At 42.9% G+C, this 14,960-nt stretch overlaps 1 protein-coding gene across 1 annotated transcript; it reads left to right on the forward strand.

Annotated features, from left to right (window-relative positions):
* The first annotated feature begins 9,162 nt into the window (after positions 1 to 9,162).
* On the forward strand, positions 9,163 to 11,383 carry LOC139475918 (uncharacterized). The gene is made up of 4 exons (XM_071259135.1): positions 9,163 to 9,215; positions 9,960 to 10,071; positions 10,476 to 10,582; positions 10,939 to 11,383. The coding sequence occupies exons 1-4, from the start codon at positions 9,176 to 9,178 to the stop codon at positions 11,010 to 11,012; spliced, it is 333 nt and encodes a 110-aa protein (XP_071115236.1). The 5' UTR covers positions 9,163 to 9,175; the 3' UTR covers positions 11,013 to 11,383.
* The last annotated feature ends 3,577 nt before the right edge of the window (positions 11,384 to 14,960 follow it).

Here is a 14,960-nt window from a genome sequence, read left to right on the forward strand (position 1 = left end):
ACAGTAGGGAGGGTGATGTACCTACCTGTCAGGCTTAAAGCTGTGGGGGTCAGGGAACATATCAGCGTCCCTGTGTAGCCCGCAGTAGGGAGGGTGATAGTACATACCTGGCAGACTTAAAGCTGTGGGGGTCGGGGAAGATATCAGCGTCCCTGTGTGTCCCCACAGTAGGGAGGGTGATAGTACCTACTTGTCAGTGTTAAAGCTGTGGGGGTCGGGGAAGATATCAGCGTCCCTGTGTGTCCCCACAGTAGGGAAGGTGATGGAACCTACCTGTCAGACTTAAAGCTGTGGGGGTCGGGGAAGATATCAGCGTCCCTGTGTGTCCCCACGGTAGGGAGGGTGATAGTACCTACTTGTCAGACTTAAAGCTGTGGGGGTCGGGGAAGATATCAGCGTCCCTGTGTGTCCCCACAGTAGGGAGGGTGATGGTACCTACCTGTCAGGCTTAAAGCTGTCTGGGAAGATATCAGCGCCCCTGTGTGTCCCCACAGTAGGGAGGGTGATGCAACCTACCTGTCAGACTTAAAGCTGTGGGTGTCGGGAAGATATCAGCGTCCCTGTGTGTCCCCACAGTAGGGAGGGTGATGGTACCTGCTTGTCAGACATAAAACTCTGGGGGTCGGAAAAGAAATATCAGCGTCCTTGTGTGTCCCAACAGTAGGGAAGGGTGATGGTACCTACTTGTCAGACTTAAAGCTGTGGGTGTCAGGGAAGATATCAGCGTCCCTGTGTGTCCCCACAGTAGGGAGGGTGATGGCACCTATCTGTCAGGCTTAAAGCTGTGTGTGTTGGGGAAGATATGAGCGTCCCTGTGTGTCCCCACAGTAGGGAGGGTAATGTACCTACTTGTCACACTTAAAACTGTGGGGGTCAGGGAAGATATCAGCTTCCCTGTGTGTCCCAACAGTAGGGAGGGTGATGGTACCTACTTGTCAGACTTAAAGCTGTGGGGGTCGGGGAAGATATCAGCGTCCCTGTGTCTCCCCACAGTAGGGAGGGTGATGCACATACATGTGAGACTTAAAGCTGTTTGGGTCGGGGAAGATATCATTGTCCCTGTGTGTCCCAACAGTAGGGAGGGTGATAGTACCTACTTGTCAGACTTAAATCTGTGTGGGTCGGGGAAGATATCAGCGTCCCTGTGTGTTCCCACAGTAGGGAGGCTGATGGTACCTACTTGTCAGACTTAAAGCTGTGGGGGTCGGGGAAGATATCAGCGTCCCTGTGTGTCCCCACAGTAGGGAGGGTGATGCAACCTACCTGTCAGACTTAAAGCTGTGGGTGTCGGGAAGATATCAGCGTCCCTGTGTGTCCCCACAGTAGGGAGGGTGATGGTACCTGCTTGTCAGACATAAAACTCTGGGGGTCGGAAAAGAAATATCAGCGTCCTTGTGTGTCCCAACAGTAGGGAAGGGTGATGGTACCTACTTGTCAGACTTAAAGCTGTGGGTGTCAGGGAAGATATCAGCGTCCCTGTGTGTCCCCACAGTAGGGAGGGTGATGGCACCTATCTGTCAGGCTTAAAGCTGTGTGTGTTGGGGAAGATATGAGCGTCCCTGTGTGTCCCCACAGTAGGGAGGGTAATGTACCTACTTGTCACACTTAAAACTGTGGGGGTCAGGGAAGATATCAGCTTCCCTGTGTGTCCCAACAGTAGGGAGGGTGATGGTACCTACTTGTCAGACTTAAAGCTGTGGGGGTCGGGGAAGATATCAGCGTCCCTGTGTCTCCCCACAGTAGGGAGGGTGATGCACATACATGTGAGACTTAAAGCTGTTTGGGTCGGGGAAGATATCATTGTCCCTGTGTGTCCCAACAGTAGGGAGGGTGATAGTACCTACTTGTCAGGCTTAAATCTGTGTGGGTCGGGGAAGATATCAGCGTCCCTGTGTGTTCCCACAGTAGGGAGGCTGATGGTACCTACTTGTCAGACTTAAAGCTGTGGGGGTCGGGGAAGATATCAGCGTCCCTGTGTGTCCCCACAGTAGGGAGGGTGATGGTACCTACTTGTCAGACTTAAAGCTGTGGGGGTCGGGGAAGATATCAGCGTCCCTGTGTCTCCCCACGGTAGGGAGGGTGATGCACATACATGTGAGACTTAAAGCTGTTTGGGTCGGGGAAGATATCATTGTCCCTGTGTGTCCCCACAGTAGGGAGGGTGATGGTACCTACTTGTCAGGCTTAAATCTGTGGGGGTCAGGGAAGATATCAGCGTCCCTGTGTGTCCCCACAATAGGAAGGGGGATGGTACCTACTTGTCACACTTAAAGCTGTGGGGGTCAGGGAAGATATCATTGTCCCTGTGTGTCCCAACAGTAGGGAAGGGTGATGGTAACTACTTGTCAGACTTAAAGCTGTGGGGGTCGGGGAAGATATCAGCGTCCCTGTGTGTCCCTACAGTAGGAAAGGTGATGTACGAACTTCTCAGACTTAAAGCTGTGGGGGTCGGGGAATATATCAGCGTCCCTGTGTGTCCCCACAATAGGGAGGGTGATAGTACCTACTTGTCAGACTTAAATCTGTGTGGGTCGGGGAAGATATCAGCGTCCCTGTGTGTCCCCACAGTAGGGAGGGTGATGGTACCTACTTGTCAGACTTAAAGCTGTGGGGGTCGGGGAAGATATCAGCGTCCCTGTGTGTCCCCACAGTAGGGAGGCTGATGGTACCTACTTGTCAGGCTTAAAGCTGTGGGGGTCGGGGAAGATATCTTTGTCCCTGTGTGTCCCCACAGTAGGGAGGGTGATGTACCTACTTGTCAGACTTAAATCTGTTGGGGTCGGGGAAGATATCAGCGTCCCTGTGTGTCCCAACAGTAGGGAGGGTGATAGTACCTACTTGTCAGACTTAAATCTGTTTGGGTCGGGGAAGATATCAGCGTCCCTGTGTGTCCCCACAGTAGGGAGGGTGATAGTACCTACTTGTCAGACTTAAATCTGTGTGGGTCGGGGAAGATATCAGCGTCCCTGTGTGTCCCCACAGTAGGGAGGGTGATGGTACCTACTTGTCAGGCTTAAAGCTGTGTGGGGTCGGGAAAGATATCAGCATCCCTGTGTGTCCCCACAGTAGGGAGGGTGATAGTACCTACTTGTCAGGCTTAAAGCTGTGGGGGTCGGGGAATATATCAGCGTCCCTGTGTGTCCCCACAGTAGGGAGGGTGATTGTACCTACTTGTCAGGCTTAAAGCTGTGTGGGGTCGGGAAAGATATCAGCGTCCCTGTGTGTCCCCACAGTAGGGAGGGTGATAGTACCTACTTGTCAGACTTAAAGCTGTGGGTGTCGGGAAGATATCAGCGTCCCTGTGTGTCCCCACAGTAGGGAGGGTGATGGTACCTACCTCTCAGACTTAAAGCTGTGTCCCCAGATGTTGATGTAACTGCCCTTTGGAAATGTGTAATCTGTGATCGTGACAGTCTCATCAGCCTTGCGATTAGTGCTGTAAAAGATACCATGTCTGTGCAAGGTAATGCAAATGGCTCACATTAATTAAACTTCTCATTTTTATGTTTCCAAATTGACTATCAACAAAAAGACCGCCTCACTGCACACTTTGGATAGCGGAAATATCAACTTGAATATACAGACAAATTATACCACAGAGTATGACCACCCGATCTACTGCAGTTCGTTCTATCAACAAGCCTGGGATACTGGGGATCTATTCTTCCCTGTGATCCCTACAGAATCGTATAGAGGGAAGCTTCGTGGCTGCTTCATATCCTTCACATACCCAACAGTAGGAGTGTAACAATATACTGAACTACCACAATTGTTTACCAAACAATGGTACTATATTAATACAAAAACATAAATGCCAATAGACTTGTCGATAGTTTGCATAACAATCAATAGTTACAATCAGTTTCCAAATAATGCATACCAGTATTTTATGTGAGTTTCAAACCCACCTGTGTGTTGGTCAGCAACGATTGCAACTACTTCAGATTAGGGTTACTTCCCTTTGGTTTGAGTAGTGAAAGGAATGAAAATGGCCTTCTTTGAGACTGTCAGAAATACTTTCTTCGTTTCTCTTACACTGGTTGATATAATTATCAAGCCTTAAAGTTGGTTTACTACTATCCACAATACTATTGCAATAGTGAATATAATCCCAATAGACTACCCTATTCAACAGCATTACTGTCTTCACTGTTCTGTTTATACACGAAGGTGCAGTTAACTTAAGGATAAGTCTTATTCCATACTGAATGGCCTCAGGCCCATAGTACAATTCTGTTTTCGGGAGAGGTTATATATCTGTTTAAAGGGTCATATTCTAATTAAGATAGCATGATAAATGAACAGTGATAGTATCTTCATACAGTGATAGTATAGTTGTTGACAAGATCGATATAATATTTTGTTGAGTGGTATGTACATAAAAAGTCAGATCAATAGGTGCAGTTAACTTACAGGTATAGCTGGGCAAATACGAGAGGAACGATAGACACCATCAAAGTAACTTTTACAGCACCTTTCAACATTTAGACATAGACTCTCGGTCCATTTCACTTCACCATACCAGAGAGTATAAGAAAACTGACAGATGATGTCACATGTTTCCATGACAAGGGAACAAGGCGGGCAGCAAAATGCAGAGAAAAAATGTTTTGTTATGTTTTCATAAATATCGAAAATACAAGTTATACACTGAAAAAAATATTCAAAACACCATGCAGAATGTCTGTAGGCTGTGAAAACATCAACGCCAGGGAATAACCAGTCTCAATTATCTGCCGTTAGATTGCATGTTGATGGTTGTTTCTGTGGCTGGAACACTTGTTTAGGTTGCGTTTGGCTGGTTGTTTCTGTGATGGGAACACTGTTTAGGTTGCGTTTGGATGGTTGTCTCTGTGATGGGAAGACGGTTTAGGTCGCAGTTGGGTGGTTATTTCTGTGACTAAAACACTGTTTATGTTGCGTTTGGGTGATTGTTTATGTGACTGTTTAGCGTGCGTTTGGGTGGTTGTTTCACTGACGGGAACACTGTTTAGGTTGCATTTGGGTGTTTGTTTCTGTGACTGTTTAGCGTGCGTTTGGGTGGTTGTTTCTCTGACGGGAACACTGTTTAGGTTGCGTTTGGGTGATTGTTTCTGTTATGGGAACAGTGTTTAGGCTGCACTTGGGTGGTTGTTTCTGTGATGGTAAGACTGTTTAGGTTGCGTTTGTGTGGTTGTTTCTGTGATGGGAACAGTGTTAAGGCTGCATTTGGGTGGTTGTTTCTGTGATGGTAAGACTGTTTAGGTTGCATTTGGGTGGTTGTTTCTGTGATGGTAAGACTGGTTAGGTTGCGTTTGGGTGGTTGTTTCTGTGATGGGAACAGTGTTTAGGCTGCACTTGGGTGGTTGTTTCTGTGATGGTAACACTGTTTAAGTTGCGTTTGGGTTTTTGTATTTGTGATGGGAACAGTGTTTAGGCTGCACTTGGGTGGTTGTTTCTGTGATGGTAAGACTGTTTAGGTTGCGTTTGTGTGGTTGTTTCTGTGATGGGAACAGTGTTAAGGCTGCATTTGGGTGGTTGTTTCTGTGATGGTAAGACTGTTTAGGTTGCATTTGGGTGGTTGTTTCTGTGATGGTAAGACTGGTTAGGTTGCGTTTGGGTGGTTGTTTCTGTGATGGGAACAGTGTTTAGGCTGCACTTGGGTGGTTGTTTCTGTGATGGTAACACTGTTTAAGTTGCGTTTGGGTTTTTGTATTTGTGATGGGAACAGTGTTTAGGCTGCACTTGGGTGGTTGTTTCTGTGTCGGGAACGCTGTTTAGGCTGCATTTGGATGGTTGTTTCTGTGATGGAAAGACTGGTTATGTTGCGTTTGGGTGATTGTTTCTGTGATTGGAAGACTGTTTAGGTTGCGTTTGTGTGGTTGTTTCTGTGATGGAAGCAGTGTTAAGGCTGCATTTGGGTGGTTGTTTCTGTGATGGTAAGACTGGTTAGGTTGCGTTTGGGTGGTTGTTTCTGTGATGGGAACAGTGTTTAGGCTGCACTTGGGTGGTTGTTTCTGTGATGGTAATAATGGTTATGTTGCGATCGGGTGATTGTTTCTGTGATGGGAACAGTGTTTAGGCTGCACTTGGGTGGTTGTTTCTGTGATGGTAAGTCTGTTTAAGATGCGTTTGGGTTTTTGTATTTGTGATGGGAACAGTGTTAAGGCTGTATTTGGGTGGTTGTTTCTGTGACGGGAACGCTACTTAGGTTCCATTTGGGTGTTTGTTTAGGTCATGGTAAGACTGGTTAGGTTGCGTTTGGGTGGTTGTTTCTGTGTGGGAACAGTGTTTAGGCTGCACTTGGGTGGTTGTTTCTGAGATGGGAACACTGTTAAGGTTGCATTTATGTTTTTTTTCTGTGAAGTGACAAAACTTTGAATCATCTTTAATCCTTAATATGTACCTTCTCTTTGCATGTGCTCTACGTTGCTTAATCATTTCAGTTAGAGCCTTGGTGGAGAACTTATGAGTGCACCTAGCGAACATTCTCATGCCTAGAGCTTTGAAAACTCCTGTTAGTTCAAGAAAAAGGACTGGAAAAATGTAAAAATGATTATAAAAATAAATCATTGAGCCACGTAGAGAAAATAGGTAAAGTCAGTATTTCTATTTATTACTGATCAGCCAAATATCCCATGGATAGTCTCTGGCACTACTGCACTGTTTTATTAGATACTTGTAGGTCCTTTTTGCACCATTTTCACATCACTATCGCACCACAATAAAGTCTCTTCTGTGCCATCTTTGCCAAACTGACACGACATCTGTGTATCACTTTCACTGAGTAATGGAATTGTGAGATGTGATAACATTTCATAACACAGGGAAGTAACTTATGAAATGTAGCTTATGACGACGTTGATCGATCACTTACATACTAAAATGAAAACAAAAATCCTTCAGTGAAAAACTTCCGAGGCTTCTAAAAAGCCACTTCGATCCAAAAAGCTGTGGGATGACGTCCATTGTAAATGCACTAAAGCAGCAGGAATGAAGTTCAAATATTTTCTCTCACTAGAGAATACTCCACTCAGACACAGTATACTGACTCCGAGCCAATCGGTCCTTTTTTGCGCTTTAATGCATGCTGAGCGCAAGACAGCAAGTACCATCTTTGAAACATGTTTTGGTATGGTGCTGCCGGGGGTCGAACCCCAGACTTGCTGCTCTCCGGGCGGACGCTCTACCACTTAACCATGGAGGCGGTCTCATACCACCTAGGCAGACAATCTACTCTTCATATCTCCAAGACAGAGATTATCAACTCTTCATTCAATATCGACAGAGTTATCTACTCTTCATACAATCTAGACAGAGTTATCTACTCTTCATACAATCTAGACAGAGTTATATACTCTTCATACAATCTAGACAGAGGTATCCACTCTTCATACAATCTAGACGGAGCTCTACCACTGGTTCTATGAATGAGGCGGTTCATCATGTGAGTGAGTAAGTGAGGGAGTATGGTTTACGCCACTTTTAGAAGCAATTTTCCATATCTTTGCACACTCTACCCATGTGTGGATCGAGCCAGGAGCTTTGGCATGACGGGCGAACGCTTTAATCACTAGGCTACCCCACTTCCCCTGTATCATTCTTGAACATTCCCACAGTTCAACGCATCAATCAACACTTAGTGATTTCATTGTACTTTGGCCGGCCTAGCCTGCTATCTTCATAAAAAACGTTATCTTTCTAGGTCATATTATCTGCTGACAGACGCAAATTTCTTTTCATCATGACGCATTTAGACTGAAACGAAAGCACAACTACGTTTCTTGGAAATCGACTTTAAACGACACTCCCATTAATTCATTTTGACTCACCACCTCCAGATTACAAATGTTACAACTGTACTTTCAAACCAGCTTCGCGTAACCTGTTTGAACTGGACAACGGGTTGGAATGTTTTTGTTTAAATATGTTTTTGTATAAATTTGCTTGTGCTATACCAATTAATAGCCTATTAAACACTTATTGTTTTCGTACAAATTTAAACAAAATGAAATGCTGTTGACGTTAATTAAGGAAATTCATTTTATTATTGTGATTTACTGATTTTGTAGAATGTAATTTATGATTGTTTCAAACTCTGCTGGTCTTGACTTGATTATTTACACGCCGTCGAGATACTGAATAGATATTTCTAATTGATATTTTCCTGGGTTTTTTTCTTCTAAGTGTTGGGGTGGGTGGTTGGGGTGAGGGATTGGGTTGTTAATGGGTTTCGGGGTGGTTGTGCGGGTTTCAACTGGAGTGGGAATACACTTGATCCAATAGTTTGCCTTAGGTTTAAAGGAACCCCAACAAATTGATCTCTGGACATGCTTGGTGTCATACAAAATGTGTTGTGTAACTTTCAGAGTAGGTCTTGAAGCAGTGACCGGTTTTTGTCCAAGAGATATTCAAGCAATACCACTTCCCGTCCACCACTCCCCTCACCCCTATAATATAGAATAAGTGTTTGCATATACCATTTAAAATGTACCAATCAAACAATACGAGACTTTCATTGGAAATGGCAAGGGCTGTAACTTGTTAAGGCAAGTGGACGTTCTTGGTTCAGAAAATGCTCAGCAAGCTGTCTGCAAATCATTATCCCACAATACTCAGGAACCAAGCAATTACCATGGCCCTTGCAACGGTTATGTGGGTGTCATCGACAAAGATGATATAATTTTTCTTCATGTCACAGTGACTGATTATTTATCAGACTCCGTTGCAAAGTTCAAATCAGTTATCCCTCTAACATAAGCTTACAAACAATCATGATTTGACACAGTGCCTTGATAGTGCTGGGTGTTTGATGACACTCGTGAGCAGGCGTTGGTCGGTATGCAGGACGTTATCATATTTTAACCTGCACATTATCCAAAATGTCAAAAAGACGAATTCTACAAATCAATACAAATCTAAAATACCACAATTGAGTGGATATCACTATTGAAATTGGGTGAAGATCATCAATAAAATTGCACTTAGGTCCCTTGTCAGTCACCATCGCCAACTTCGTACACATGATTGTGAGATGGCCCCTATAATCCTCGTCCAATTGCTGCAATCGATATTCATTACTTGTTACAGATTACTGATAACACAGCCCGGAGATGTGTTTTAGAAAAAAATTGCAAACTTGATCTCAGGTGTGTACCAGTAAAACGTCATTTTGGAGGTCCTTTGGAAGAGCAACATGTTTTCTAAACTGGTGATAGTTTCCCTATGCGTGATGGGTACGTATTGAAACTCATGATTTTAAAAGTTGCACATGAGTCGTTTACATAATTTAGAGTTTTCCAGCCTTAATGTTTCGTTCACATTTCTGACATGGCTGTTACTTTGTAACAATACAACCTTTGCAACCGTCTCCTAAGTAACCGCCTCCTTGGTCAAGTGGAAGGTGCGTCTGCTCGGAGGTGCGTCAAACCGAAGACGTAAAACAAATGGTACTTGTTGCCCTACCTGATGCGCGGCAGCAAGGGGATATAACAAGGACGGTTCAGAGTCGGTATAATGTGTGACAAGGGAAACCTGTTGTACTCGGGGGCGCGGGTGGCCCAATAGTCTAAGGCGCCGCGATTCGCTGTGCAGAGTTGCTTCCCTTGGGCATGCCAGAAACCTATGATTGTGGGTTCGAATCCTGGTTCGCCCCGATTATGTTTCTAGGTTTGTCAGCACCGTATCCGCGCTCGTGGGTTTCACCGAAGCGTTAAACGCCTGAGACCTGCATCACTTCGGGCTTTCCTCCCACATTAAGCTGACACGCCGGGATATAACTGGAATACTGTTAAAAACGGCGTTAAACGCCGGTGGGCTAGCACTATAAAACCGGCATAAGTTGACACTAGTACCAGCAGCCACAGACATGCACGTCACTACAAGAGCGACATAATCTTAAAGGCAACATTAATCCCCATATCAACTCTCCTGTATCGTTGAGTATGGCGTGACGATAGATCAGGTTTCTTTCATTACAGCTCTCAGCATCAGTGTGGAAGGTACATGTGACGCAAATGCCTGCTCCTCAGAAATGCAGAATTACTTAGGACTTTTATCACAGGATGATTTAACTATCCAGGACGTGTGCCCGTAAGTATCTTCTCTTTGTCTTTATATGTGAAATGTCATCATTTTAACGCATATCATTTTTTAATGATACAGTAACAAAAATAATGTGTTCCTGATATAGAACACATATTTTCCGAATCATTAGAACATAATTGTTTTCATCTATCATAGATTGTATTCCAAACATAAGTGCATTCTTTTCATATTTGATCTCAAGTAGTTCACCTGAATGTCTTTCAGGGGGTATTGTAGTATATTGGCAAATACTGATTCGAATTGACGGTCCTTTATTGAAAAGGACAAACGGTATACTTGATTGTTTTTCCAAGGTTAAGTGAGCAGCCCATCATTTTTGTTGCACAGCATGCCACTAATACCTACAAATGAAACACTTGTTATCAACTATTTGTGAAATACTTTATTAGGGTTGCCTTGGCATATATTGACTGTGAAAAAGGAGTCATCGAAGATTGCGGAATAGATTCATCTTTACTCGATTCTGTGAAGAGTTATATTGAGCAGAACGGCTGCAGTGAGTACATTCTCGGCAATTTTGAATCGATTTCTTATTTATTTTATACAAAACGTTCTACTTGCTTGTACTTGAAAACAAGTTGATTGAATGTTCCTCTGCTCATTATCCCAAAGGGATTCCGCGTCACACAACGGGACTCAGGATCAGGAAAAAAATGTACATTTTCATGTTTAAATACACATATTTAAAACGATAACATACTGTTAAATAATTGATATATAATTATCAAGGAAGTGAATATTGCTAAATTCAGTCTTGATATTCAAAAGATTAATCATCTAAAGTGTCCAATTTTATTATCCAGGTTTATATTTTAAAACTTGTTCTACTAATTAAATACCTTTCATTTTCAGATTCAGCCGAAAAACTTTTCGTCTTCAGTCCATTCCTACTCCTACTTCTCCTTTTGGCCAAGTCAGTTAACTAAATAGATTCGGTATTCTGAACATACACTGAACATGCATGTACTTGTCCTTTGTAGGTTTCAGAGATATTTGATCTTTATATATAACATAAGTAAAAATAGATGAGCTCTAAATTGGATATGCTATCAATGTCGAAGTGAAAATAAGAAAATCAATTATCTCCAGTAGCAGTCTATTACCTATTCCTCCTTTGTTGGAGAGTAGACTTGATTGTGTTGCTACAATTTTCCATGTTGTGAAACCTCGATGGTAAAGACAGTATTGATCCGGAAATCCTGCCCTCTGGAAAAATACATTCGAGTCCAACTGTAGAATATACCAATCCGGACCATTTTTATAGTGAACGGTATTGCCAGGATCAAACGGAGTCACATACAAAATGGTTACAAATTGTTTTTTTTTGTTTTTTTGTTTGTTGTTTAACGACGCACTCAGCAATAACAACAAACAAACAAACAAACCTATTCTACCCCGGAATCTTCACGGGTCTACAAATTGTTGAGAAATAGAAGTAATGAGTAAAAATGGAACTGACGATGAAACATATATAATGTCGAAATGAAGAATACATGATACTGAAATGGCCATTTCATTTCTCGTTATTTGATGAAATGTCTTTAAACTACAATTTGTCGAAAGCATATGCCATGACTGAGCTACAAATAAGTGGACCCGTGAAGATCCGGGAAGACTAGGTCTTCAGCAATCCATGCTTGCCGTAAAAGGCGACTGTGCTTGTCGTAAGAGGTGACTAGCGGGATCGGGTGGTCAGACTCGCTGACTTGGTTGATGCATGTCATCGTATCTCAATTGCGTGGATCGATGCTCATAATGTAAATAACTGGATTGTCTAGTCCAGACTCGATTATTTACAGACCGCCGTCATATAGCTGGAATATGGCTGAGCGCGGCGTTAAACAACAAACAAACAAACAAACAAATGATTAAGATCACTGTAACACATACTTATCCAAGAGATGCTTGTCAAAAATGTCTTTTTAAGGCTCTTGATCCATGTCATTTTTCTTAATGCATAGTATGTGCAATGGGGACAAGTTTTCTCAGAAACTACGGATGACAGAATTTGTGTGTATTAATTTCACATTTAACCATGTTTTCCGATGACATAGAGCGGCCCAAATGCCGATCTCTCCTTTAGGCTTTTAGGACTCTTTTTGTAGTTTATGTTCACTGCTATATGAACAAACAGAATTCGAATGTGCCTCATGGCGGGGGATAGTGACAACGCTGCTTTTTTTAATACTTTGGCCTGCCTGGTCTGCTGTCTACGGAAGCAAGGTAGGGCCACGGTGAAAATCTTTTGTCTAAGTATCTCCTACGTAGGACTTAGTATCTCCTACGTAGGACTTACTATCTCCTACGTAGGACTTCCTTTCTCCAAGATACTAAGTCCTACGTAGGAGATATTAATTCTAGGCCTTACTAAGTCCTACGTAGGAGAAAGTAAGTACTACGTAGGAGATAGTAAGACCTACGTAGGAGATAGTAAGTCCTACGTGGAAGATACTAAAGCAAAAAAATTCACCGTGGCCCTACTACGCTTCCGTAACTGTCAACACAGAAACGTTATCTATGTTAATCATATTAAGAGGCGAAAATGTTTGGGATCGATGACATGTATCAACCAAGTCCACCCGATCCCGTTAGTCGCCTTTACGACAAGCATAGTCGCCTTTTACGGCGAGTACCGGCTGTTGAAGACCTATTCTACCCAGGAATCTTCACGGGTCGCTGACTTGGTATACTAAAGTAAAAGATTTCACCGTAGCCCTACTACGCTTCCGTAACTGTCTACACTGATACGTTATCTATGTTAATCATATTAAGAGGCGGAAATGTTTGTTCAAAGTGGCGCATTTAAGCTGAATCGAAAGTACAACTGTGTTTCTTGGAAATCGACTTCAAACGAGACTCTCATTATTTCACTGTTACTCACCAACTCGAGACGACAAGTGTTGTGGATTACAAACTGTCGATATGAGTAAAAGACAAGCCTCGTCATCCATAAAGCAGAAGCAAGTCACTCAGGCTGCTTTGATGAGGAAAGTCCAGCATGACCCCGGCAGATTTCGAGTTGGAGCCACAAGTGACATGTCTTCAAGAATGTCTGGCTACAAGAGTGATGGATGCAAAGGGAAGACGGCTTACTATGCGCCGTCCCAGAACCCTGGGATGAAGGAAAATAAGCTCCTCAGCAAACTCCCCGCCAATCATCCGCACAACGATCACAAATCAAGCAACTACCATTGCCCTAGTCAAGGTTATGTGTATGCCATCGACATGAAGAAATAGTTACAAAGATGTAACCTGGGGCGTTTTACTCTTTGTCACCATGACTGTGTGACAATTGAATCATAGGAGCATTCTGTGACATTCAATCCTCGAACGAGATGTTTTCTTGCTGAAACAGATGAGGAATAGGGATAGGACAAGTGCTGAAGAACCTGATTTCAATTGAAGATACAAGTGAGTCTTCGAAAATGACACTTTAAAAAAGATTTTGGACACTCATGCCGGCCAATACGGCGTTGTATTATTTTTGATAGTATTGAGTACTCTGTAAATGTATGTATTTCTCATTTTATTGATTATGTTAATTTGACATTTCGCTTGAAACCAGCGAATTGAAAGAAATATGTACATGATTTATTAAAAACTGCCCCAGTGATTTGGCGAGTCATGTGTTTTAACCACACCGGACGGATGGATTTACTTTCTGTTGTTCTATCACATTTTGAAAGGTTTGGGAATGGATTTTCATTACATACAGCTGCTAGATATTTTCTTGATTTGGAATGTCAATTTGTCTTCAAAACAGTGTTCGTTGCCTTTTGATACATTCAGTAAAACATTCTGGAATCTGTTTTGTGTAAATAATGTTGAAAAGTTAATGGGAATTATATGAAACATGATAATCTAGTTTTAATTCACATGTGTGTTATTTGTTAAAAGGATTTGCACGAATATGTTGTAAGAAAGACTGTTAGAAGAATGAAATTATCACTCTAAGAGACAAATGACAGATTCTATTATTTTTAACACGAAACATGTTTTTCCGCTGACATACACAACAACACAAGAACATGCAGCTGCAGCTGTCTAACTGTATTCGTATTCGTGCAGTAACACTAACATAGCAGGCTTCTTGAGGACAACTGTACTTTCGTAGTGAGAGTCAGGTACTGCCGTGAGATATCGTACTCCTAACTTTTTATTTTCTCCTAACTACAAACGTTATTATGCACAGTTTTGGACAACTTCGTGAATTATACTATTAATTCACAGGCGAGTGTCTGAATTGCAACGAAGAAAGTAAAAAAGTGGTAATTTGGTCAATTTAACTGTTGACACTCTCGATTTAGATGAACGTGTTGAAACAAAATGTAAACCTGCTCATAATAATACGTTGGTCTGCTCACCATAACAATTATGCAGACCAAAAAACCTACAAAAACCAGAGCAGACTTATTCCAGAAATAATCTGGCCTCCAGGTCTACCCCCTCCTGGACATACCAGTGTGTCTTGTTCTATCCCCTACTGGACATGCTGGTGTGTCCTGTTCTATCTCCTACTGTACATGCATGGTGTGTCCTGTTCTATCCCCTACTGGACATGCTGGTGTGTCCTGTTCTATCCCCTACTGGACATGCTGGTGTGTCTTGTTCTATCCCCTCCTGGACATGCTGGTGTGTCCTGTTCTATCTCCTACTGTACATGCTGGTGTGTCCTGTTCTATCTCCTACTGTACATGCTGGTGTGTCTTGTTCTATCTCCTATTGTACATGCTGGTGTGTCCTGTTCTATCTCCTACTGTACATGCTGGTGTGTCCTGTTCTATCTCCTACTGTACATGCTGGTGTGTCTTGTTCTATCTCCTATTGTACATGCTGGTGTGTCCTGTTCTATCTCCTACTGTACATGCTGGTGT

The sequence above is a fragment of the Haliotis cracherodii genome, unplaced genomic scaffold, assembly GCF_022045235.1.
Source record: "Haliotis cracherodii isolate W230 unplaced genomic scaffold, xgHalCrac1.p SCAF_3, whole genome shotgun sequence".
NCBI classification, from domain to species: domain Eukaryota; kingdom Metazoa; phylum Mollusca; class Gastropoda; order Lepetellida; family Haliotidae; genus Haliotis; species Haliotis cracherodii.

Excerpts from the sequence above, each read along its gene's own strand:
- LOC139475918 (XM_071259135.1), top strand. The coding sequence starts at position 9,176 with ATGTTTTCTAAACTGGTGATAGTTTCCCTATGCGTGATGG. Across the intron at positions 9,216-9,959 it reads AGTTTCCCTATGCGTGATGG|CTCTCAGCATCAGTGTGGAA; the intron begins GTACGTATTGAA and ends CTTTCATTACAG. Across the intron at positions 10,072-10,475 it reads ACTATCCAGGACGTGTGCCC|GGTTGCCTTGGCATATATTG; the intron begins GTAAGTATCTTC and ends ATACTTTATTAG.